The 23843-nt window shown below is 38.9% G+C and overlaps 4 protein-coding genes across 5 annotated transcripts; 2 read left to right on the top strand and 2 right to left on the bottom strand.

Moving 5' to 3' along the window:
• Window positions 1-63: 63 nt before the first annotated feature.
• On the top strand, window positions 64-5964 carry LOC135496318 (D-aspartate oxidase-like). Of its 2 annotated transcripts, XM_064785575.1 has the most exons (11): window positions 64-165; window positions 855-1067; window positions 1532-1646; window positions 2027-2106; window positions 2517-2582; window positions 2902-2956; window positions 3333-3434; window positions 4049-4116; window positions 4716-4833; window positions 5093-5191; window positions 5421-5964. In XM_064785575.1, exons 2-11 carry the CDS (start codon window positions 874-876, stop codon window positions 5535-5537), a joined length of 1014 nt encoding a protein of 337 aa, XP_064641645.1. In that variant the 5' UTR covers window positions 64-165; window positions 855-873; the 3' UTR covers window positions 5538-5964. The 2 variants fall into 2 exon arrangements, with proteins under 2 accessions (XP_064641645.1, XP_064641646.1); XM_064785576.1 differs by having other exon boundaries at window positions 80-1067.
• A 2324-nt stretch (window positions 5965-8288) lies between these two features.
• On the bottom strand, window positions 8289-8908 carry LOC135495314 (protein C19orf12 homolog). Its single transcript, XM_064783778.1, has 2 exons — window positions 8749-8908; window positions 8289-8548 (listed from the first exon to the last, which is right to left on the bottom strand). The coding sequence occupies exons 1-2, from the start codon at window positions 8906-8908 to the stop codon at window positions 8289-8291; spliced, it is 420 nt and encodes a 139-aa protein (XP_064639848.1).
• Window positions 8909-9544: 636 nt separating this feature from the next.
• LOC135495342 (tumor protein p53-inducible nuclear protein 2-like) lies at window positions 9545-17777 on the top strand. Its single transcript, XM_064783829.1, has 3 exons — window positions 9545-9681; window positions 12274-12412; window positions 13920-17777. Exons 2-3 carry the CDS (start codon window positions 12286-12288, stop codon window positions 14516-14518), a joined length of 726 nt encoding a protein of 241 aa, XP_064639899.1. The 5' UTR covers window positions 9545-9681; window positions 12274-12285; the 3' UTR covers window positions 14519-17777.
• On the bottom strand, window positions 15622-23372 carry LOC135495341 (uncharacterized protein F13E9.13, mitochondrial-like). Its single transcript, XM_064783828.1, has 6 exons — window positions 23180-23372; window positions 22036-22118; window positions 21543-21729; window positions 21077-21227; window positions 20568-20695; window positions 15622-20194 (listed from the first exon to the last, which is right to left on the bottom strand). The coding sequence occupies exons 1-6, from the start codon at window positions 23235-23237 to the stop codon at window positions 19992-19994; spliced, it is 810 nt and encodes a 269-aa protein (XP_064639898.1). The 5' UTR covers window positions 23238-23372; the 3' UTR covers window positions 15622-19991.
• Window positions 23373-23843: the final 471 nt, after the last annotated feature.

Below are 23843 nucleotides of genomic sequence, written 5' to 3'. Positions count from 1 at the left end.
GAAGTGCTGTCATCTAACCAAGGCTAAAGAAACTGAATGGACGATGTTTTGAGCAGTTGTATAGCTGTCACGAAAATATATCAGCTGACTGACTTTCACCCATTTCGATTTCCTTATTTTGAATCAACTCGATTGCCATCTTTTGTATATTGCCTAGTCTAGAAGGTAATGACCTGATCTAAAGTAAACATAAGATTCAAATTTTGGGGACAGTGACAGGGTTGTTTGACAATGCCTTTCGTGGTCTGTAATCTTTCATTTTGGGTTTAGTTTTTGACCCCTAGGCCTATGGCTATGCAATGCATGCTATGGCCTATGTGATGTCTGATGTTTTCTTTGATTGAAGGAGTAGGAGATGTCCAAGTCATAGATGACACAGCTGCATTGTGCACCTGATTTAGTGATTATGCATGATTTATGTCATTTGCTGGCTCTGTTAGTTGATTGGTCAGTTATGCGCAAACCGTACCATATGGGGGACGGAAGTTCCCAAGTCGTATAGGCCAATCCCCCAATGGCAGTCTTATCATAGAGAGTAAACAAATGTTCTGTACATGCATGAGTGTCTCTGCCAGGATAGACTCAAAATCACACACATGGCATGATGATCATGGCCCGGGGAAATGTGTTTGATATAACTTGATGTAGACTAAATCTCTGATGGCAAAGATAAAAAATGGACTATGCTATGATGATAATGGACAGAACTAGAAATCTGTATCACTTCTTCCTTGTAATTTCTACAAAAAAAGGCTCAACATCAGCGTTTCTCAACCAAGTTCCCAAATCATTCACTGAGCTCAAAATCGGATAAGGGTGTATCTCGAGGGGACGTTTTTACTAACATATTTCAGACTTCCAAGAAGTTTTAGGATGACCAAAATCGTCGTCATTGGTGCTGGGGTAGTGGGCCTCTCTGCGGCCGTCCAGTTACAAGAGAAGTATCCCAATGCCGATATCACTTTGGTAGCAGATAAGTTTGCCAAAGAAACTACGAGCAATGGAGCGGCGGGAATTTATCGACCGACGATGCATCATTCTGCCGGAAATGATCTCCAACAAATGAGGTAAAGTGAAAGTTAGAAAGCCGAATCTCATGACCTATGGAAGTCTGACCATGCCTAAAAATGTGAAGTTTTGAACAGCCCGGTTAAAACCTTAAGCAGGAATGAGTTTTTATTCGTAAATCTAAGCTGTTTCAAGGACACCAGCCTGTGGCGCAGCACCCAACTTGATCTTCATCCCATAATAACATCACCATTTAGTATTATTCAAGTATCAAACAATCTAAATATGACAATCAATCACTATGTAGAAAATTCGGTAGTATTTGTTATGTAACAATAATATTTCGTTCATAGTAGTTTTGGTTATGGAATCGTTTCTCTGCATCTCGATATATATAGATTGATTGTGTATCTACCAACATGTAGTTCTGCCATAATATCTAAGTTTATAGTGGGTTTTTTCGCTCTGCATAAAAAAAGATGGAAAAAGTTCAACATTTTCATTTTCATTCCTTTTTATCCAGACAATGGTCGAAAGACTCATGGGACTTCCTCCATGGTTTGGCACGGTCAGCGGGAGCCGCAGAAAGTGGTAATCAACTGGTCACTTTATTCAACGTCTCTAAAGATTACGTCGGGGTAAGTAACTGAGGATTGGCGGAGCTTAATTTCGAGAAGGGCGCACTGCTACCTAATTCGTCAAACTTTTTAAGAAATTGGACCTGTCTGTGACAGCAAGAATTAATTAAGACAATAAATTGTTGGTGACAGTAACAACATTGTTGATGCTGGATCATAATTGGAGTTCAGTTAAATTGCCTATTGCCTATATCGGATCCTAAAAGAGATGACAAGGGCATGAGATTTTTTATTTTCAGTATTCAGTATAACTGACAAAGAATGGCCTTTTTTGACACAATATTGAAAAATCTCAAGTGAAATGTTAAAATTATAATATATGTCTATCGTATAGTTTTTAGAGCAATAGTTAAACTGTAAACTTTATCTCTGTTTTCAAGCCTGGTGTCTACTCCGAGTTTTGTCTTGACTACCGCGAGTTAACCCTCGACCAAGTGCATACATGGGGCACTCAATTCAAGTATGTTGCTTTGATCATAGATACATGTACATGTAGTGGAATGCTGAGTCTAGTATTTTAAAATACCTTTGTGTCTCCAATAATTATTTTAAAGGGAAAATCAACTGGCCTCAGTCTGAGTGGAGAGGGTCTTGGTGACTCAACCAAGACCCTCCTGAACCCTCAGCGTTTGGTCTATGTCAAAATACCAAAACCCTCTTGGGTGTTGCTAAAATTGTCTGTAGCGATAATCATCACCAATGTCAATCTAGGCACCATTGCCCTGCACATACATGGCCTTTTCCCTCACACAAGTAGTGCCTGGCATTGGGCTAGGTAGTTCCAGTTGTACTAATATTTCAATAGTAATAAATATATAAAACTGATCTTTCATCTCCCAGGTGTTCATATACAATAACGATTCTTTTCAGCCATGGTTATACCGCCACTGTTGTTATCACACAATGCATCAGGTATTTGCCATGGTTAATGATAAGGTAAAGTATGAAATAATTATGGTAATCTTTTTAACCCTTTCAAACATTTGGTGTAGCCCTGATGGGCAATGGGGGCTGGTCTAAAATGCCACATGATTTATAAATAACAATTCAGTCAATCATGGGAAATATAAGTCATGCTAAAATTGTTGCCAAAGCTGGAAGAGTCTCGTAAAATGTTAGTTAGTTTTTTAAAATTTACCCCTTTCCAGTATTATCACAACTGCAGCTTATTGACAAGGAGAAATTAGAAATGGCAATTTTAGTCTTATTTGTGTACCAATCTTTCAACAACAACGAAAATTTCTGTTTCTTGTAGGTTCAAAGAGAAAGGGGGAAAAGTAGAAAAAAGAAGAGTCGATTCGTTTGATGAGGTAAGAGTATTATAATTGGAGAAAGGTGGAGAACTACCAGCACTAAGCACAAACATTTTGGAATATATTCATCACTTGAGTACATGCTCAGTATCAAAAATATATAAGGCGAGCTTATATATTTTTGCCAGTATTCCAGTCTGCCCTTTCCAGAGGTCAGCTGAGCATTTGATGACAAAGGGGACGAGCTTTCCCATTGCCCAAAACTAAACAAGTTTAGTGCATTTTCTTTAATCATGAAACGGTGTGTTTGGATAGGGTAAACAAATAGATTTTTTTTTAAAATAATTTTCCTCATGGCTCAAGTATAAAGGAGGAACAAACTTTTCAAGATTAAAAGTATTCCTCCTATGTATGGTTCGCAATCTGCTTTCAGTTTACAGGCAAGTACGATATTGTTGTCAATTGCACCGGATTCGGGAGTCGGAAACTGTTGGGTGACATGAAAGTTTACCCCGTCAGAGGACAGATATTACAGGTAGGTATGATAAATAACAAAGCTAGATTTGATGGATATTACACTTTATCTCTATCATGTCCTTTCCTTACTGTTATTGACTCAATATTAATAACTTCCATTCCCAAGACTTACTTGTATTTCCATTTTCCAGAATCATGTATAAACATTTTCCATTCTTCCGAAAGTCTCTTCGTCATTTCCATTCCTAAGAATTATGCCTAGTATTTCCATTCTTGAAAATTTTCTCTAGTGAAATTCCTCAATTTGCCCACTTCTGAGAGGAACGGCTTTATCGATCCGCAGGCTATAATCTACTGTCTCTATGTTCGTGTCTCATCTTTGTATTTGCTATGAGAGAAATTGCCTCCAGACAAGAAAGCTGTCGTGCGAGTCATTCTTGCTTCTACTGAATATTTGCTGGTTTTAGAAAAAAAATTGAAATTAATTGACATTGCCAAAACACTATCCTAGTTGTTACAATGGATTGCGTGAACTGTACCAACCAGCTAGTTTTCATTTCTGCTGACCATTTTTAGTTTTGATATCTCTGTTATTATTTTATTTTGAATTTGTACCTTCCAAAATTTAGCAGTTTACAGTACTTCATTTGCTTGTTTGAAACCATATTCCAGGTTTCTGCGCCATGGATCAAACATGCTGTGTACGAGAACAGTGGTGACGGCACTTACATCATACCTTGGTAAGATTGGGTGCAATTTAGTCAACCCACACGGTACCCAGAAAAATATCCATCGGTCACCGGTTATTGACAATGTCAATGATAGAGTCGTTGTTCTGCTCCAGTTCAAAATTACCGATCTGCTGATGAAATACTAGTGTGAGAATATTACAATCATGCAATAAGTTTTGTAAAATTTTATGTGGCTTTATTTCATTGTACTAGTATAAGCTGTATTACTACCCTGTCACACCATCTGTCGCAAGTTTCATTTCCATTGCACCTCACTCACTCGCCTTGTGACGTCTCGTGAGAAACTACTAAGGGATACAAATAATCATCCTCTTGCAAACAGGGCCTACAACACGACTTCTCCTTACGCATTGAGTGAAATGGCCTGATATTGTCAGGATGACAAATAATTCGATGCAGTCATGACATATGCAACTCGCTCTGTTTGAGCCACATCGAAAGTACCTCTGTAACGGGTGCCGTACATGTGCAGTGTCGGAAAAATCATCAGCAGTGTTTTTCATCAAGGGCAATACACCCGACTAGGTAAATATCATATCAAGATATCTATTTGAAAACAAGTAGCTTTGTATGGATCTTCTTTTCAGCACAGACTATGTAGTTGTTGGCGGGTGCCGCGAAGTGAATAATTTCAGCACAGACGTTAATGAAAAACAGTCTGAAGAGATATTTGAAAAAGCATGTCGTTTCTACCCTCCACTGCGGGTGAGTCTGGTTTTCTTCAAATTTTCTTCACAATGTCATTTCTTCATATGAGTTGTCCTAAATTCATCAACTTCAAAACTCACATGAATAAATGATATATAAACATAAAGTACATGATTTTGGGTGTCGTCGATCCAGACCTTGCCGTGGTGCACCTGCTTGTGTTTCCCTGTGACCCTGAGGGCTATGCTGGCGGTACAATGTGCAGTGGATGCATTTACAACTGACACTGTGTTGTTTTTAATGTTCCTCATTTCAGGGAGCTAAGATCATAAGATCTTGGGCTGGTCTTCGTCCCTACCGAGAGCCGATTAGAGTTGAGAAAGAGATCATGAATATCGGGGGTCAGAAGCTGAAGGTAGGAAGGGATATTTTATTTCTGTAAACTTCAAAAATTTTGTGGGCGTTTTAGTTTCGTGGTGGGAAAATTTGGCGTTTTACAGTGTCCTGATATTTCAATATTTGTAAAAGAAGACTTTGACGATGGTTTGGCAGTGCGGGTCTTAAAATCTGCTGATGCAGTGTATGAGAATAAAGTAAATGTTTTGGGTTTATAATACATATAATACATTTCCGGTCATTTTCAGGTGGTTCACAATTACGGTCATGGAGGTAACGGCGTCTGCCTCAGCTGGGGAACATCTGTCAATGCCGTCAAGATGGTGGATGAACTACTGAATCAACCAATCCAGTCAAACCTTTAATTACAAAAAACCAATAGTTACTGTAAACCCCATTATTTTTGTGAGAAGGGGTTAACTGCACTGCCATAATTTCAGTGCCACCTTTTCCCTATATGTATCAGAATATGTTTGATAGTTGTTCGCCATTTTCAGAAAAATGTTGCTGAACTGGATAATTTTTAATTTTGAGGCAGGCCAGCATTTTTGAGGCCTTCGCATTTCTTGGAGGCACTGAATGAAAATTCATTAGTATTGCAAACAGTGGGGTTCTACATTTCTTGTGATGACGATATCTGTCGGGGCAGCGGGTGATAGGCTCCTCTGCATTCGCAGTGGCGGGACCAAAGCTATGGAATGAGCTTCCAAATAGTGTTCGTGGCCAGAGTACCCTGGGTCGTTTTAAAACTGCACTAAAAACTCATATTTTTAAGAAATTCTTTTGAATCCTTTGCACTTTTTTTTTTTTTTTTTTTTTTTTTTTTTTTTAGTAATGACTTTTATTCTATCATGTATTAATGTTATGTTTTATTATAAATTGTAAAGCGCTAAGAAGTTTTAACAACGTTAAGCGCTATAAAAATGTTTTTAATAATAATTTAATAATAATAATCTGTACTGAGCAAGGAGCACATGATTGTGATAGAAGATGTTACATGATATATACATATTTATAAAGTTGGCATTTCAACAGCAATGTTAAACTGACAAATGCAATTTTAAACATTTATTTAGAAATAGTTTGTGTTCATATTTTCATAGAATATGTCTATAGAATATAGATAGTTGCTCAAGCACTTACCTTTCTGTTTTAAGATAGGCTAATGCAGTGTACTGTGTGTACTTGTTTAAACTGGACGAGGGGTCTTATTTTGTCAATTAAAGGCCTTTTATGTAAAGATGCCACTCGGCTCGGGTAAATGAGTGCCTACAATATTTTGTAGACTGTTGTTTTTAACTCCTGTGGGTGCATCATTGCAAAACTACTGTGTCAACGTTATTTATCCAAGGATAATCTCCAATGAAGCTCTCCGTGTGAAGACGCAGACAGAGGACCTTGCCGACGTAATCAGACGCCGCAGACTAAGATGGCTCGGACATGTCCTCCGGATGAACCCAAGTAGCATAAAGGTGTGTTCTGAAGTGCATACGGTATCTCGATCAGTTCTCAAGTGAGTGACAAGTGTTAACATGTCATTTCAAAGTAATTTTGTGCAGAATCGGTCCATTCTATGCCAAGAACTCAAGATCTGTCTTTGACCCCAAAGTGCCTAATTTTGCCATATCAAGTAACATTAAAGGCCAATGCTCCAGGAATTTGTCATGTGGTGCAGTGAGATAATATTAAATGTGTTTGACAAATTTTCCATTATGAAATTTAAAAGTATTATATTCCTATTGAGGGCCTTGTTAATTTGATATAGAGTTTATCCATGGCATATGAAATTCATGAATAAAAAAATTCTGTGTTAAAAAACATACTTCTTATTGATTTTGTGATCACCCTTTATTGGAAAAATGTGTCTCAATTTCACCATTGTAAATCCACAATTCACCATGTCAAACAGACAGTACATCACCATGGTGAATTGGGACGGTGAAATATTTTACCATGGTGAGCATGGTAAATTCTACATTCACCATGGCGAGCATGATAAACTCTGACTTCACCATGGTGAACACTGAATTCAGCTCCGTACCCTCTTTGTCAACGGGAGAAAAGATGTATTGCAGAAACTCCCCACCTCCCTCCAAAGTACATATAGCCCATCTAACCAGCCTACACTCTGGACGCAGTGGACCGACCTCGTCCTATCCCCCGGTAAGATGAGTGGATCAGGACTGGACTGCCCCGGGAGTTTAAACCAGCCAGGCTTTGGAGGATTCCTTTATAGCCTTGCATTTGGTGCAGATTTCCCCATCACCGAAGTTAAGCAGCATTAGGCGTAGCTAGTTGGTGGATGGGTGGTACGATAAATTCACAGCCTGCACCTTCATAGATCGGGACAGAAAACACAAACAGAGGCATATCTGGAATACCGGTATATCGGAGAACTGCCAGGTCTATAAACTTCAAAGTAATTATTCTTGCACATCAAATTACATGGGAAATTGATGAGCCGGTCATAGAAGGGGGTTTTTGCTTTTTATTCCATCACATACTGGTTACTGGAAGACGCTTTTTCCTCAAGTCTGATAGAAGTTATATGCTGCAACTGAATATGCACCAAACAAATTCTAATCATAAATGGACACAAAATACCTTTAAAATTATATATAAATACTTTATTTACAAAGATGGCACTGAAGTCTGCATGCAGTGATCTAATTTATGCAAAATTAAAACATTCTCTAAAAGCTCTTTGAAATGCATAGCTGTATTTCTCGGTGAAAGAAGGACAGGAGACTAGTTTTGGACCAAAATTGGTTGCTTCCATCCAATTTGACCTCTCTAATCAGGACACCTCTCTTAAAGACAGCACTTGGAACCACCTTGCAATTTTATTCACATGTGTTTACTTAATTTCCGGAAAAAAATGTCACTCTGCTTTTGCACAGAAAATAAAAACCACAATGTTACATTTGATCTGAAACTTCAAAGTCCAAATGGAGTCTAACAAACACAGATGTGCATTTTAATGCTAATTTTGGTTTCATTGAAACATGTGATCCTAAACTTTATGTGTTTGCATCACAACATATATATACATATATCTATATGGCTCTGGTGAGTGACTTGGCGATTTGGAGTTTGTGAAGATGATACAGGAATGATTAATCCAAAACAGTCATTTTCATATTACCCTGAAGGTGATTCACAACTACCCCTAGAAGCTGCTTTTGTAACATAACGTCTCCATAAACCAGTGCACTCAGCATCAACACGTCGTCGAATCTTAACTTTTCAAGAATGGTCAAAGCAGAATTGTAGAGTTCGAGCCTTCTCTTCTCATCCATGTCCAAGATGATCTTACTTGCTGGCTCGAATTTTCCCTTGGCGAGGTAAGCAGCTGCACAGCCTCCAAGCGAACCCCCTGCAATGAACACGAAATAGGTTTGAGTAAGCATCTTTTTAAAACAAGTTTAAAAGGTTTGTACGCAATAGAGTTCCGGAATATTGAGAAAGAAACACATATGTATGATATTTTAGAGTTCTTTTATTACAAGTAATGCAAGAAAATTTTTAAGAACTTTCCTGCTTTGTTTTGACTCACCAACAGTGACGAACACTCACCAACTGCCAATCCCACTGGCCCACCAACAACTCCACCGATTGCACAAGCAACGCCACATATCACGCCTCCCTTGACAGACTCCTTCACTGTCACTCTCAACTTTGCATCATCCGAGAGTTTAGATAATAGAGTCACCACGTCATTAATATCGACAGGCATGTCTGACGATCTTCATCAACCTAAAAGAAGTAAAACAATTGCATTAATTACAACAATACTTGAAAGTAGTTGCTTCTGATGGAGTTGATGTGAGTTGACCAGGTTGGGACCAAGGTGATATTTGCTCAAACATATTTTGCAACTGATTAAGTTAAGTAAAAGTGAAATCTTGTCATGACTCATGGCATGCTTGTTAGGGGCTTGGTAATGCCAATGGTTCTTCACTTACTACTGGTACTTACAGTTATGTACATTAGATTGCAGATAATTACCTTGTTATTCACTTCAGTTTACGTGAACTTTTGTCGATAATATTAAATATAGCTCACGTTAGGAGAGATTATTGTCACAAAGTTTGTCAGAACATGTCAGAACATCAAGTTTTGTGGCTTGTGGGATATACCTGGGGAATCCCTAAATTCAGAGCGAGGCGACTACGCAACGTGTCAAAGGTCAAAGTGGGGTCAACTTTATTTACATCACGTGATGTCAACATGAATGCACGCGTGTATTCGCAGTGTTTACGCTACCTCATGAATATTAATATTTTCCATATAAAGGCAACGCAACTGAATGAGAACCAATCAAAACGCGTAATTTAACATGACGTAGGTCAAACATTAAAATTTTGTTTGGGTTTCACCACTGACAAGCAAGAAACTTCGTCTCAAAGCCACTATTTACTGCACAAAATTTGATAACGCCTAGCAATCTATCGACTTCATTTCAACTGAATACTATTCTACGGTATCTAAGGTACAAGAAGAGGTTAGGTGAGTGTGAAAGATCTATCTAGATTGTGTATTAGCAAAGATTTTATGCAAGGTGTTTCTGCGCTATCACGAAGGGAACAGCTGATCAACTCTGCAGCAGGCACAACGGTAACGACGGACGAACCCTGGATAAAATCGCCATTAATCCTAACAACCAGACATTTCCTACATATTCTAGGTATGGCAAATGATAAATTTTATATCCGTGTTTGTATTGCTTAGGTTAAAGGTTTGCAGCTTTGGTATTTATTGCAGAATATGTGGTTTTGTGAACGTTAGTCTGAAGGTCAGCTTTGTTCGTTGGTCTGGTCTTTGTTTACGTTTTGGAGGGAACTGTCAGAAATTCTGCCCCTCCCATCATCCTTCAGTAATAAACACAATAAATATAATAAGGGTTGCTGGTGGTGAAAAAATGATGTGTTTCTGTTTCTGTTTGCTATCAGTGCGGATTTCATTCACTTAACAGTCCATGCTACGGGGCGTGTGCTGGTGGTGCCTGGTGTAGTCGGGTGGGGTGGTGCCTGGTGGGAATGGGGTGGTGCTTAAAACTGTTAGTCCAGGTAACCTCGACCCTAATCCGCCGCACAGCGAAGGGTCAAGAGCCTTGTTGATAAACCCAAGGCGAGCCATACATTTTCAGTTTAGGCAGGCACCCAGGCCAAAGGCTATACAAATTATACATGAGTTTCATATCCATGATGCTATCTCTAGGAACGTTGTCAAGCTACTTTGGCCTTGACGCACTGGCTGGTTGGACTTGGAGGAATGCATTGCAAGGTAATACGGCACTTAAGAAGTTGGACCAGAAGTTGTGGCGGTACGCTTTGAGCGGTTGCGGTGGTACACGATACTCAAAACGTACTCATCGCGTTTGGCCTTAAAACCCAGTTCAAATTGAGTAGCCAAAAGCCTGTATCTAAATACGTATGTATGTAAACCGAGTTGCACTTTGCTTTGGTGCTTGTTCAAACAGGTGGTTGCAAGAATTTTGCAAGCATAAAACTTAACAACCTGAGCTGAGCAGCATATGAACTGTGAAATGAAATGGAATCCTACAGAAAATGGAGACTGATAGAGGGTATCCGCATCGACGGGGTGTAATGAAAATACTTTGCTTTTGAATACACAGTTCAGATTGTGCCTTCTAATACTAATAGGCAAAGCTACGAACAGTTTAAATAACCAATATTCTGAACCCCTTTATATCTACATAATGGAATGGCTGATGCAATACAAACCTCTGATTGACCTCCAGGGAACTTAAAAATCAGAACACCTGAGCACATTGGGTTCACTCATGGGCTGCACGTTCAAGTTAGAATGGCTGATGCCATATTTTATTACATGTACATGTAAAGGCAGAGGGTAAAATAAAAGTAGGGGAATAATATTGGATAATGATATTTGACTATTCATTTATTAATAGCAAATAATTTAATGGATATCATGATTTAGGGCATGTTGGAAGACAGCACATCAAATTTTAAGAAAACACCAAAGTCCATGCCATTGGTCTTGCTGTCGTTTGATCTGTCTGAAGATAAAGTGAGACATATGGATTGGAATTTTAATCCATGCGATAAGATTTATTGATATGTCTAATGTCTAGACAAGATACCATGAGAAGAGTTGAGTAGACTTGAGACTCAATGGTAATGTAAAAGCTTGGATTATCCCTCTCCTCTCAAGCCCAAAATAAAAATAGGTTTTGGGAGATGTAATTTTATGGCTACAGATAAGTCCACTAGTAGTACAACTTTGCGCAAGGCCAGTGACAGCTGATAGGCTACTCAGGTGAGGTGTGCCTTCTTAGAATTATATCAGCATTTTATATATAAGGAACTTTGTTGTCCTGTACTGCAGTATAAATAGCAAAAACATGCCAATGGGAATTGGAAGAAAGCTCTCAAATTTGAAGTTGAAAATTGCTGTTGGGTTTCACTTTCATTTTCCATTGAGTGATCGCAAACTGTCAAGTTGACGCCATCATTCATCAGGAAAGGTGGAATTTCGTCAGCCAGACCCAACAACAGCACCACAGATACCATTGATTAACGGGCCATTGATTCTCACCCAGCATTCACCGTTGAATCGTGAATGATTTCTCAATTGATGGTCTATGATTTATGAATGATCAATATATTCACAATCATTTCTGGCTGTTGTGAAATCTACCCAGGGTAGCTTCAAGCCCACAATGGGATCATTGATAATTGATGTATTTCACTGTGCACAATATGAATAATTCCGCAACATACTTTGGCATTTCAATTCAATTCATATGCTATTTCAAAAGATTATTTTAGAACCACTTCTGCAAGTATTTAAAACCAGTGCTTAGTATTCTAATTCTATCATTTTTAGCCGACCTGGTGAGCTCTTGCTGTCACGGAGTGCCCGTCGTTGTCCATAAGCATGGCATGTATGGCATATATAACACTATAGGTCTGATCTCCTGATGGACTAAATTTCAGTCTGAGCCGAGTCTTGGTCTGGCCACCAGGGGTCAAAATGTGAAAACAAAAAATTCTATTGCCTGTTACCAAATGGCCGGATTCTCAACTTACCGAAGTACTCATTTTGTCTTTTCAGCCACCCTACAAGATGTTGAGTGGAATTGCCAACCTGATATTCGGTGCTACTCCCGTTGAGGAGGAAATCACTGCCAATGTGAATCTCAAGGTGACGCCTGTGGAAAATGAATGGGCACTCGTTGACAAGCATGAAAATGGTACGTATTGTCGATACTTGCCGATTTTTATTGCATCAAGTGAAGGCCAAGTCAGAGAGGATGGTGAAGGACAGATCTTCATTTTTGCCAGGGTGGGAAATACTTTTGTTGGGACCAACTCTCTTCAATTCATTCATTTATCATTCACTCGGTCACATCACACAAACCCTGTCATGTAGGCCCATTTTACATCTTACATCTTGCTGCTGTAAATATCTTTCACACCTTCCACAGGCATAGCTCCCCTGATCTTTTCTATGGCACATTGTCCTGCCACTTCAATTTCAAATGATAACTCCAACCACGTTTTCATTCAAAGTTCTTTTTCTTTGCAGTAGTCCTTCAATCAGCCCAAATGGCAGTCCAGCCCACCACCCTCCCCTTGCCATACATGTCAAAGTACCACTGACGATCTAATGTTTGGGGGGGGGGGCATTGATTGTTGAAGAGAGATATCTGCTCCCCAGACCTCTCTCCCAATGACAACATCTTGACATATCTCAGCCAAAATATATAAGCGAGCTTGCTTTATATATTTTTGGACTTTGTCATGTCCACTAAGAGTAAAAGTTATTTTAAAGCCCTAAGTTAGCTTCAGTATGCCACAGGGAAAAGACCTTTTTCCGACGTTTTTGAAATCTTATGTGAAATGGGAATATTATGCACTGGTTGGCTTGTTTATTAAAAGGGTTAAGATCCATTATTCTGCTATCAATGAAATACCATCTATAATGGGTTACTTGCTACATGTAGCCTGCACTAGGTGAAATTGAATTGATTGGGATATTACCACAAGCATGATATTTTGATGACAAGGAGTTGCCAGTGGTTACCTTGGACAATATAACCCAACTGTTATTGTTTGTGTTATCGAAAGATTTAGTTTCACACACAGCGAATTATTTGTGCTGTAGTCTTTACTGCAGATCTACTTCTCAATGGACTCTCATGACATAATGTCCTGGCCCTGGCATCCAAGTGATTTTGGTCAATTTTGCCAACACTACCCAGTGGTGTCACTGTCAGCTTCTCGATTTTCCAACGGTGGTGCAAAATCCAGTTTTGCATTATCATATGCAATTTTTTACTGGGATGCATCTTGCAATGCCTTATTTCTATCATACTAACCAATTCTCTTTTGATAACATCCCAAATTAAACAAGGAACTGAATACGCACATACAATACAGTAATTGTAAATCAGACAGCTATATTACATAGTCTCTAACAATGTCTAAGTGAGTAAGTCCTTATCCTGTACAAAAACACACAAATTTTGCATTATGACAATTTGGAAAAGAATGTCACAATCTCATCTGGATCTTTGCAACTTTTGAAGAATAATTTTCAACCTTCAGTGCACAATGATAGAAGATAGACTCGGTGCAAGATAGGATTGGGAGTCAATTTGGGATGTTACATTTAGCTCAAGAAGGCAAACATACCAAACCAAACAGACACAACTATGCCCGAGACTGCCATCTAATTCTTGCCTCATCTCCTTCCAGATTGTGGCGATGCCGGAAGTGCTGAAGTGGTGATTCTTGATGGTAGCTCGCGAGCCTCATCATGTTCGTCTTCTAGCCCCAGCCATAAATCAACAACTCATAATACCCCATCTCATTCTAGTAGTCATTCTAATTCTCATTCTGATGACGTTCGCATGGAGGAGAGTTGGTTGGTGACACCCCCTCCATGTTTTACTGGGGCGGGCAAAATGCGTCACCGACTGGAAACTAACCCTCTGGAAAATTTACTTATAGAACACCCTAGTATGTCCGTGTACAACACGAGAGGACGACAGAGCAGCACGGGAGAAGAAAGTGTGTCTGAGGCTTCCAGTGTCCATGAGTTAGACCCGACGAGTTCCGCGGTGCAACCGCGCCCCTCACCCCGCCGTCCAAGAGCTGTGGCAGCACGTGCTGGATTAGTGGCGCAAACCGTAGAACTTCTAAAGCCTATGCAACTGCGTGAGCAAAGACTCTATTCAAAGAAATTAAGTAAGAATAAGTTAGAAAGAAACAATAAGGTGTATCAACAACGCCGCCATACAAGACAAGGGAAACTTCTAAAGCAGCCAAAATCTGCCGGTAAAAGGAAGTGCTAGTTTTGTGTGACCTTCAACTACGATGAAGATTTTCTGAACACGACCTGGCTTTGTTTTGGACTATGGATTGAACAACAGTTGACGTACAAAGATTGCCAAGAACAGTTGTATATTTAAATATTGTTGTTATTATATTGTACAGTTTTAATTAAGGTTTTAATAAACCTTTTCTCGCTACCGAAATGCATCCAAAGTGCATTGTCAGTATTTTATTTCTCCATGCGAAAGATTGTATTGCATCTTGTGTCATTTTAAAGATTGTGCAAGTTATTTTAAGACAATCTCGTCAGACTCGATCTATCTGTTTGTGAGTTTCGATCTTTCATTTCACTATAAGACCTCACTGTTACATCGTCATCTCTCTATCAGAAACTGCAGCATCAGATGTATTCTGGAGTAAATGTTGTCAAACGCATGCAAGGAATTTTAACGGGAATGATATTGTGTTGGGACATCTTCTTATTATGTATACTATCAGTCTAGTTTCGGTTCTGTCAGTGCTCACCACACGAGTCCGATTTCATTTGTTGCCATTGTTTGTACAAGAAAATGTATGTGACATATTCATACCAAGCAATGATATTTGATGGAACATCGTCACGTGCACAATGATAAAAGCACACACACTCATATAAGGATGCTGCTTGTCGGAAAACAAGATTCAGGATTGTGACATGAAACTTGAATCCATAGATGGGACGTTAAAGAAGAAAACTATTTGGTTGAAATAAATGTGATGGAAATTTTTGGATGCCATCAAATATGGTACATGTATGTATTCACTTTCACCAAAACACTTCCAAGTAATTGGATGTTTCATTACCAGAAATATTGTAGTACGGGTTTCCATTGAAAGCAATAATCATGGAGTTTGTGTTGTCAAATTCAGGGTTTATGTTCCAAACATGACAGTAAAATTAAAGTTGTTGCAAGAAAGGCCAGTTTTGGTTCCATTGTGAAGATAGTTTACCAACTATGGTGGAATTTGCTTTTGCCCGGTCTCCATTAGTGGTTTTTACTGCAAGTCTAGAAGAGACCTGATAGTGCTACTGCTTAGTCCTGGGCACATTCAAGATTTTCCACAAATCAAGAAAAGAGCTGAGTGGATTATATAAATCTGCAGAATTTATTATGTACACTGTTGATAAATTTACATCATTGAATTTCAATGTTTGAAAGATCTTTATCGTGTGATTCTGTTGCATCGATTAACAAGTAATACAGGGATGCAGCTTGTCCCATGGTAAACCGGTAGCACCTCTTGTTTGGAAACCAAAATTTGTAAGGAACGTGGTCAGTTTTTATGACGAGTTAGATTTTAACCTGATATCATCCAGAAAGCACGCAAAAGGAATAAAATAGGTGACTGAGGCAGTTTACTTTGAGAATTGCAAATATAACAAAGTTCCATTTACAATGCCTAGCAATCAAAAGATGCAGTTTTATGCATCTGGCAGTGAAAAAGCAATTCAATGCAAATAATGAGATACATGCAAAACCTGGTCCCTTCTAATACATTACTAATAAAATAGTCAATATGACTACCTATACCTGACAAAGCATAAACACTTGGTGTGTAATATGGGGTAGACATGCTAATTTAAACATTCCATATATTGAGACTCCCAGCTGCACCACTGGCGAATGCTAATACTACTCCTCATTTGAGTAAAAGCAGTTATCAAAATTCTTAAACAATAATTTAAACTTCAAGAAAATAAATCCATGGTGCAACACATAATCACCAGACCTGAACTCTATAATCATGTACTTATAGATTAGTTATCTGGGGTTAGCTCAGGCCAGTAGTGCAGTTGTGCGTAACAGCATATGGATGTCTCAAGTGCCTTCCAACCGGTGACATAACTGTGGAAAGCTCTACCCTGTTCGTTTTCAAAAATTTGAAAAACTGAACTCAAATTAGAAAATTTCTAATTGAGTACATACACATTGAATATTAATCATGAAAATGCTGTTGTACAGACAATATCAAAATACTACGAATACAAAGTTTCAGCAAATTTGCATGCACAATAAGTGCACTAAAGCACTGTGTACTACTTTTTCCTGAACCACCAGTAAATACAATGGAGACGAACAGCGTAGACCTTTAAAGTCGAACAGTGGGGTTATTTCCAGCCTGATAACAAGGCTTTCAGGGTATCTTACATGTTTATGTAATTTTCATGGATCACAATGTCATGACAGTGGTACTGGCTGTATAAAACTTTATATTATTGAGGTGGCAACAACCTATTTTGAACTAGGTTAGTCTACGTATGCATTTCCAACGACGTATTATCAAATATCAAATACTAGCGTTGCAGGGATATTCAATGTTCCTAGGCACATGTTCATTAACCTGTCTATGTTGGGGAATAAATGTGATTCGTACAGCGATGGTTGTCCGTTCTGGTGAGAAGCCATACTGTATCTAACAACTGAAACCATCATGTACATATCTTGTACATCTGAAAAACATAAATGTTAAAGGGGAAATAGTCTTTTGTTGTAGGGTGAAAATTCGGACGAAGGCGATGATATTGAGTGTATATAGACATTTATACAAATTAACTTAATATTTGCCTCAAAATAGTTTCACATTGCTTGAATAATGTGTAGATGTCAAAGGTATAGTAGGCTAAATCATTATTCGGTATAACCTCACCCTGCAATAAGAAAGACTGTTTCCCTTTAAATTGAGTGCACAACAATGACAGTGCCACCGAAATATCATCTCCTTTGTGTATTCTGCAGTTATGTCTTTCAAGCACGGACTTTGCTCAAATCAAACTTCAAAAGCATCCTGGATACCAGGGTCCTCCCTTTGCAAAAGCAAGGTGAGGAGATATAAGGAGTACTGTGGTGTCAAGGATGGCCCAACAGGGAACTGCCGGTTATAGCATGAAATGCAAAAGTGAAGAGCTTGTCAAACACAATTAGAAGATCTAGCGAAGATAAACAAAGCCTAAACTGGTTTGTTTGCCATTACAAGAGCTGGTGCTGGTCATTGATTTGATCCTACACTTGCAGAGATAACATTGGTTGATACAATTTTCCCAAAGATGATGTTAGGCTGTTAAAATGCAGCAATATTCTAAATATTTGAATTGATGATGCAAATTGCAATGCAATGATAATGGAAGATAAAATTATTTTTAATTTCAACTGAAATGTAGTAGGGAGGGTCTGGAATTCTTATACCAGGATCAGTCGGGTCCTATTTCCGCACATGGTGAAGAATCCTTCTTATGTTAAATGGAGTGATCAAAATGATTTCATAAGCAGCTATAGGTTACTAGAAAATGTGGTGACTTTGAAAATACTTGCCTTGGATAATTTTGGTAATGAGATGTATAGAGAATTTTGTGGTACCTTACTGTTATGCTAAGTATAGCAATATATGAATATGTAGACACTGCTTTCTGTTTATCCTTTCGGTTGGTAACCACGGAAACAAAAGTACAATGTATGACCATAACAACCAAACATTACAACAATACACATCCTTTTATTCTAGGGTTTTGAAAGTTCTGGAATCTTTAATATAGAGAAAAAACATTTAGAGAAATTTTCTTAGTAAAACAGACCTTTGTAGCCAACATGAGAATTTACCATCATTCACGTATAAGGTTATTGGTGTGTGCATTATTTGGTTGAAAAGGAAAGTGGTTCACCGAAATCACAGTTAAATCCGCACAAAACGATAGCAACTTTCGAGCTATAATACCATAAAAATAAATAAAAATAAAATGATTGAAAAAAAATCTAAGTTATGATTGAATAATTGTATTTGTAAATTAGAAGGCGAGCTTTCAATTTAACTGTGTTAGGAAATTAAAAATTCCAAAATCTAAATGAAATGAAAAAAATTGTGTAATATCATTGTATATCTTGATTATCGTATGTATTGATACATTTGGGCGTATATTATTAGCGTGTGTTTAAAAATGGGTAGAGGAAATTATAGTAGCACCAAAATGGGCAGCCTTACATTTTTTCGGTTTGACCTGTATCCTTGTGGTTTGAATAGTTAAGAATTTTTTCAATCAAATCATAATTTTTATTGAATTACATTCAGCTATGCAAATAATATTGTTGGGAAATACAGTTGAATGCAGTTGTGTACGAATACCACTCTTTTGTTTTTCCCTCCCTTTTGAATCATTTTGTGTTTAGGAATGTTCTAATTTTCATCAATTCTTCAAAATTCGAGGCAATGACAGGGCCTTGAGGCATGATCACACACAACAGTATTTAACTACAGAAAACTTCACTCGGTGGAGTCAATCCAACAATCATGCAATGTTGCTTCAGGTTTTTGCACACAGCAACGCATCCTTCACAACATCCAGTAGACTGTATTCCTCCGTTAGATTATGGCACCTGATCGGGTCAAGAGACATCATGACCCATACAGGCATTTGAGGACAGTGATGCCAATGTATAAATCACCCAAATTGGTTTGTGTGTAGTTTTATCTCGAAAATTGGTTATGTAGGATATAAGAAAAGTATAAGAATCTCCATGCTGTACCAGTAACACGATTTGCTGAGCAAATCGCCAAGTACATGATTTTGAGAAAAAACCACGCTGTTACCTGTGTTATGGGAAGCTCAGGAATTATAAAAATAACTGCACATTTTATGATTTTAATACAGGGTCGTGTAATAATAGTGAACTATTTTATTCTACATGTAAGGTATGAATAGTAAGAAAACAAATATTTATTATGATTATATTCGTGAAATTTTAGGTAAGACACTATAGCTTGTGAAGTTTTAAGGTTTTTACATGGTCAGTTTTATCCCAGGATGATAATGAGAAAATATTCCAATTTGAGGTATTAGTAATGGCATCAACAGTAAAGGTCAAACAACACAGCGGCCTTAGACATTAGAGGGGGTCTGGCCTGTCCTAGTTTGAGCAATTGTAAACAGTGCATTTCTGAATACCAGCTTTGGTGAAAGGGTCTGCACTCTGTGAAGAAATGGATTATAAACTACTGAGGACTTTTATTTAGTGCTTTGCACTATTATATACATCTTATGGAGTCCACAGTAAAACAAATATATTAAGCTCTGCCAAAGTATGATGGGCCAGACTTCCCTCTGATTTCATCAACTGAGGTATGTCTATCACCAATTAAGCTGTTTTATTATGTGTTTTAGATCTGATCAAAGCAACATCTCTTCTGTCCAAAGGGATCTGTTCCGGTTGCTGCACATGCCCTCATGACTTTTTTCCATGCTTCATTTTAAATGTGGTTTATTGTATGTTTGGGTAGGTATGTATGACTAGTGGAAGTGGTTTCCTTTTATTTCAAATTGAAGAAAATAAAGGTAGCCCTAATCTGTCCAAAAGCTTGCGTCAAGTTCTTCTTTTCCTGCCATGACGAAAATTAGTTTTTGTGTACAAAAATAATATATTGTTACTCCGTACATGCAAGGAAGCCAGTTCTTAAGATTTCATTTCAATCTTTAATCACATCCCTGAGACAGGTAACCCTCTCCATAAATCGTACAATCCTGTCAACATCCAACTCATTTTCCCAGTGACCCGATTTCTTGAAATGTGATCCAATGATCATGGCATTGACCATCAAGTAGTTGTGGACATTTTCAACAGTCACTCCCGATCCCACCAGAATGGGGATTTTCACAGCTTCCCTCACATCTGGAATATTAATTGATAACATTAAAAAGGGAATATACAATAAAGGCAGCAGCAAGGGGGTCAGTTTGGTGGTCTTGGGGGTGACTGATGTGCACAGTTTGGGGTCATAGTCGTGTTTGATCAAGTGATGTGCAAGCGTCTGCCAAAACATGGTCCCTGGCGGTCATTTTGTGCCAGTCAGCAGAGGTCACTGAGAACTACAGAAAAACACTTGCAAGCACATGACAATGTGGCTGCATTAACTGCATGCACCCGCTTGTTGGGCCAAAATTCAGGTTCTGAACCACCCCATTGACCAGAATAACATCGACCAGGGGGGGATGAGGTCAGTAAGTGGCTCACTCTCCCAGGTTTAAAAACTGCCTCCCGGTACCTTTTACATCTTGGACCTCTGTGATTGCCCCAGTGGCACTTCCTGTTATGACGACGCCATCACTCATGAAAAACTCTGCAGCCAAGGCAGTTTCCACAATATCTACATCACTCGTGATAGCATGAGAGCTGTAAAAGAAAAAAAACACATCAAGACATTAGCCTAATCATTTCATTCTGCCCAACTGCCCTAAATGCAGTGTGTCTGTTTAAACTTCAATCATTTGTGCAGTACTTGCCTAAACATCTTCTTGTCAGGTGCGGCCAGGTGCGAAGATTAACAGTGGTGCATACCTAAACAGGAGGTGCAAATAAACGACTCTTCAGGCAACAGACAAGTAGGTCTGAATAAACTTTGGTCAATCTTGTGTCAAGTGGCCCTCTAGACCAAAATACAAGAACACACAAGAGGTCTAAATGGTATTTGGAGGCCCCCATATGGTTCAGTCAAGAAAACTAGCATGTAAACCCAGGCATTTATATGAGTGAATCCCAAGCTTTTCCACTAACCTATGTTTCTTTTTGATGTCGGTAATGACACTGATGTGATCCGCACCAATCTGTTTTCTATACCTCATGATGTCGCCAGCGCAAGCATTCATCACACCCTCATCCGCAACGTGACTGAACACGAAACCCTCAGCTCGAATGAAATTCAGATCTGGAATGATTTAATCTCTGATGAGATTATGTTAGGTATCAGATAAAGAACAAGCAGACATCAGAAGTTGAAATACCTCTATACAACCAGTTAATCCCTCGACTGGAATGAAGTTCGATCTGGAAAGAATTCCCCTGACGAGACAATGTTAGCTCTCAGTGAAGGAGTAACAAGAAGCAGGCATCAGAAGTTGAAACACCTCCTGTACTTAAAGCAGCTTGAAATGCATCAACTCTATGGCACCAAACGTCCATGTAAGGTTACCTCAGGATCTAAAATATTAGAATAGAGGGCTTATAGATTCCAGGGACGAACCTGCAGCCAAGGCAACAGCCAATGCTTGTTTATTAGCACCAGCGAGAATCTGCACACCAAGAGGCATCTCGGGACAAAGACGTCTCACTTGCGAACACACTGCTGTCATGGTCGCTACTATCTCGGGTCCAACACTCTCTGTGTGCATGTATGGAATGTCGTGCATGTTTTCGAGGATAATGCCATCCTAGAAAGGAAAGAATCAAATTAGTACAGAAAAATCAAAGTTCCTTGACAGGGATTCGAACCACAGAGAGACAGTCCACTACTCTAACCTAGTTTGTGTTACAGCCTTTCATTTACACCACTGAATTGTCAATTGTGTCATAACCATCACTTGCCCTGCAAATTCCAATTAGGACTGAAGATTCGAGATTGGTGAGCTCTGGTGTTCTCTGGTGTTGCAACCTCACCAGATTCCCACAATAATTTAGATTTTTGAACACTTTAAAACGTCTAATTCAAAGTAGTATTTACCAAATATGGTGCTTACCAATCCAGCATTTTTGTAGATTTCTGCTTCCTTGCAAGCCTCTTCAATTATCTTTTGAACTGTCAGACTGTTCCTTGGGGTTCCTTGAAATGAATGAACAATTTAAAGATGTACGTATCATGTCAGCTTTATCAACAGAACATTCAGCCATTGAAACACCAGGCCATTACTTAGAGACAATAGACAAATCAGTCTTAGTTGGGACATGAACACCTGGGCAGTACTTCAGTGGGACATAAAATGTCTCACAACAGGCTGTCTTTACTTGAAATTGGCACAACATAGATCTCAAGGATCTTATTACGACAGAACTTGAGTCATTACTTGGTTGGGACAAGACACATCTAAAGTGATTATCACTTGACCATCTCATCACTACTTAGGAGAGGCAAGACGTATCTGAAGTGATAACTGGAACATTTAGTTATTGGGCCTACTTGTTGTTCTGTGAAACAGAAAATGTTTCACAATGGGCAATTTTTAGGGCTACATAGGTTCTTATTGGGACAGAAGAACCCAGTCGTAACTTGGGAAGGACAAAACACATCTCAGGTGATCAATGTCAACAATGACCAGGATCATCCCATCATTACTTGATTGGGACAAGAATCATCTCAGGTCATCACTAGGACATCTCAAGAAATCACTGGGACATTCAGATATTACTTGGATTGGACAAGAAACATCCCAAGTCATCGCTGGAACATCCAGTCATTACTTGGATGGGACAAGACACGTCTTGGGTCATCATTGGAACATCCAGTCCTTCCTTGGATGGGCGTGACACATCTCTTCTCAGGTCATCATTGGAACATCCAGTCCTCACTTGGATGGGACAGGACACGTCTCAGGTCATCATTGGAACATCCAGCCGTTATTTGGATGGCACATATCTCGCCGGCCAGATGCCCTACTGAAAAAGACCCTCTTTCCGAGCAAAAGTGGTTGGCACATGCCACCCAATTCACCTCGGGGAGTAGGCCAGTTGGGGGCGAATGCCCCTCTCAGCAGACCGTTATATTATCATACTCAAAAGACGATACTTCGACAATAACAGAGTCAGAGACTGGTTTCGGTTCTGTATGGATATTCCTAATTCTAATTTCTATGATCAACTCCATCACGAACACACCCCCTCAGTTACCTGGCAAGGCACGCACGTGGACCATACCAAACACTGCTGACCGCATATTACGTAACATGTTGTCACAAAGAACAATTCACATCACTGATCACAAAAGACATCAATTTGGGGAAAATGCGTCAAAGTATCAATATCATGATATCATGGCCTGATATCACAAGCATGGCAGCATGGTAGAGACATCTGGTGTTAGTTTGTAGAACCAAAGTCGCCTCTCTCTGCAATCAGAGTGGTGTCATTCTCCAAGCGTCGTCAAAGGTGATCAACATTGCCTCACTCGACCTGCTGACTATGGTCTCATCAGGGATGATTTTTGTATTCATGCGCGGCAAACCGTAGTTCTTAAAAAATCATTAATTTTTTGGTTCTCACAGTATGCCAGTGTTGATTTAGCAGTTGTTTTGGCAAAGACATGTTTTTTTTGAGTTTCTGAAATCTAGAGCGCTACTCAATAGGCGGCTAACAAGAAACTATGCATTTTACTGTTGTTGCCGACGTATGTGTACAATAAACGTGGGATGTGCGTCGGCCCCGTGTTGAAATGCCGTCCAGTGCCAGTTGGCGCGTTTTTCGCTGGTTTGTGCAAAATTCAACATATCTCAAAAGTTTAATGGTTGACCCTCGATTTTTTTCAATTTTTGTGTAGCGTAAGCAAAATTCTTTC

This window comes from Lineus longissimus, chromosome 11 (genome assembly GCF_910592395.1).
Source record: "Lineus longissimus chromosome 11, tnLinLong1.2, whole genome shotgun sequence".
NCBI classification, from domain to species: Eukaryota; Metazoa; Nemertea; class Pilidiophora; order Heteronemertea; family Lineidae; genus Lineus; species Lineus longissimus.
This window is presented reverse-complemented; position numbering and strand designations above follow the sequence as displayed.

What these genes read in the sequence shown, in the direction of transcription:
- LOC135496318 (XM_064785575.1), top strand. Translation starts at nt 874, where the DNA reads ATGACCAAAATCGTCGTCATTGGTGCTGGGGTAGTGGGCCTCTCTGCG. An exon ending in TCTCTAAAGATTACGTCGGG is followed by an intron (nt 1,647 to 2,026) that starts GTAAGTAACTGA and finishes TCTGTTTTCAAG; the next exon opens with CCTGGTGTCTACTCCGAGTT. An exon ending in GTTTCTACCCTCCACTGCGG is followed by an intron (nt 4,834 to 5,092) that starts GTGAGTCTGGTT and finishes TCCTCATTTCAG; the next exon opens with GGAGCTAAGATCATAAGATC.
- LOC135495314 (XM_064783778.1), bottom strand. Translation starts at nt 8,908, where the DNA reads ATGCCTGTCGATATTAATGACGTGGTGACTCTATTATCTAAACTCTCG. An exon ending in GCCAGTGGGATTGGCAGTTG is followed by an intron (nt 8,549 to 8,748) that starts GTGAGTGTTCGT and finishes TGTTCATTGCAG; the next exon opens with GGGGTTCGCTTGGAGGCTGT.
- LOC135495342 (XM_064783829.1), top strand. Translation starts at nt 12,286, where the DNA reads ATGTTGAGTGGAATTGCCAACCTGATATTCGGTGCTACTCCCGTTGAG. An exon ending in CGTTGACAAGCATGAAAATG is followed by an intron (nt 12,413 to 13,919) that starts GTACGTATTGTC and finishes ATCTCCTTCCAG; the next exon opens with ATTGTGGCGATGCCGGAAGT.
- LOC135495341 (XM_064783828.1), bottom strand. Translation starts at nt 23,237, where the DNA reads ATGTTACGTAATATGCGGTCAGCAGTGTTTGGTATGGTCCACGTGCGT. An exon ending in CCACGTGCGTGCCTTGCCAG is followed by an intron (nt 22,119 to 23,179) that starts GTAACTGAGGGG and finishes ATTCATTTCAAG; the next exon opens with GAACCCCAAGGAACAGTCTG. An exon ending in GACATCAAAAAGAAACATAG is followed by an intron (nt 20,696 to 21,076) that starts GTTAGTGGAAAA and finishes TTTCTTTTACAG; the next exon opens with CTCTCATGCTATCACGAGTG.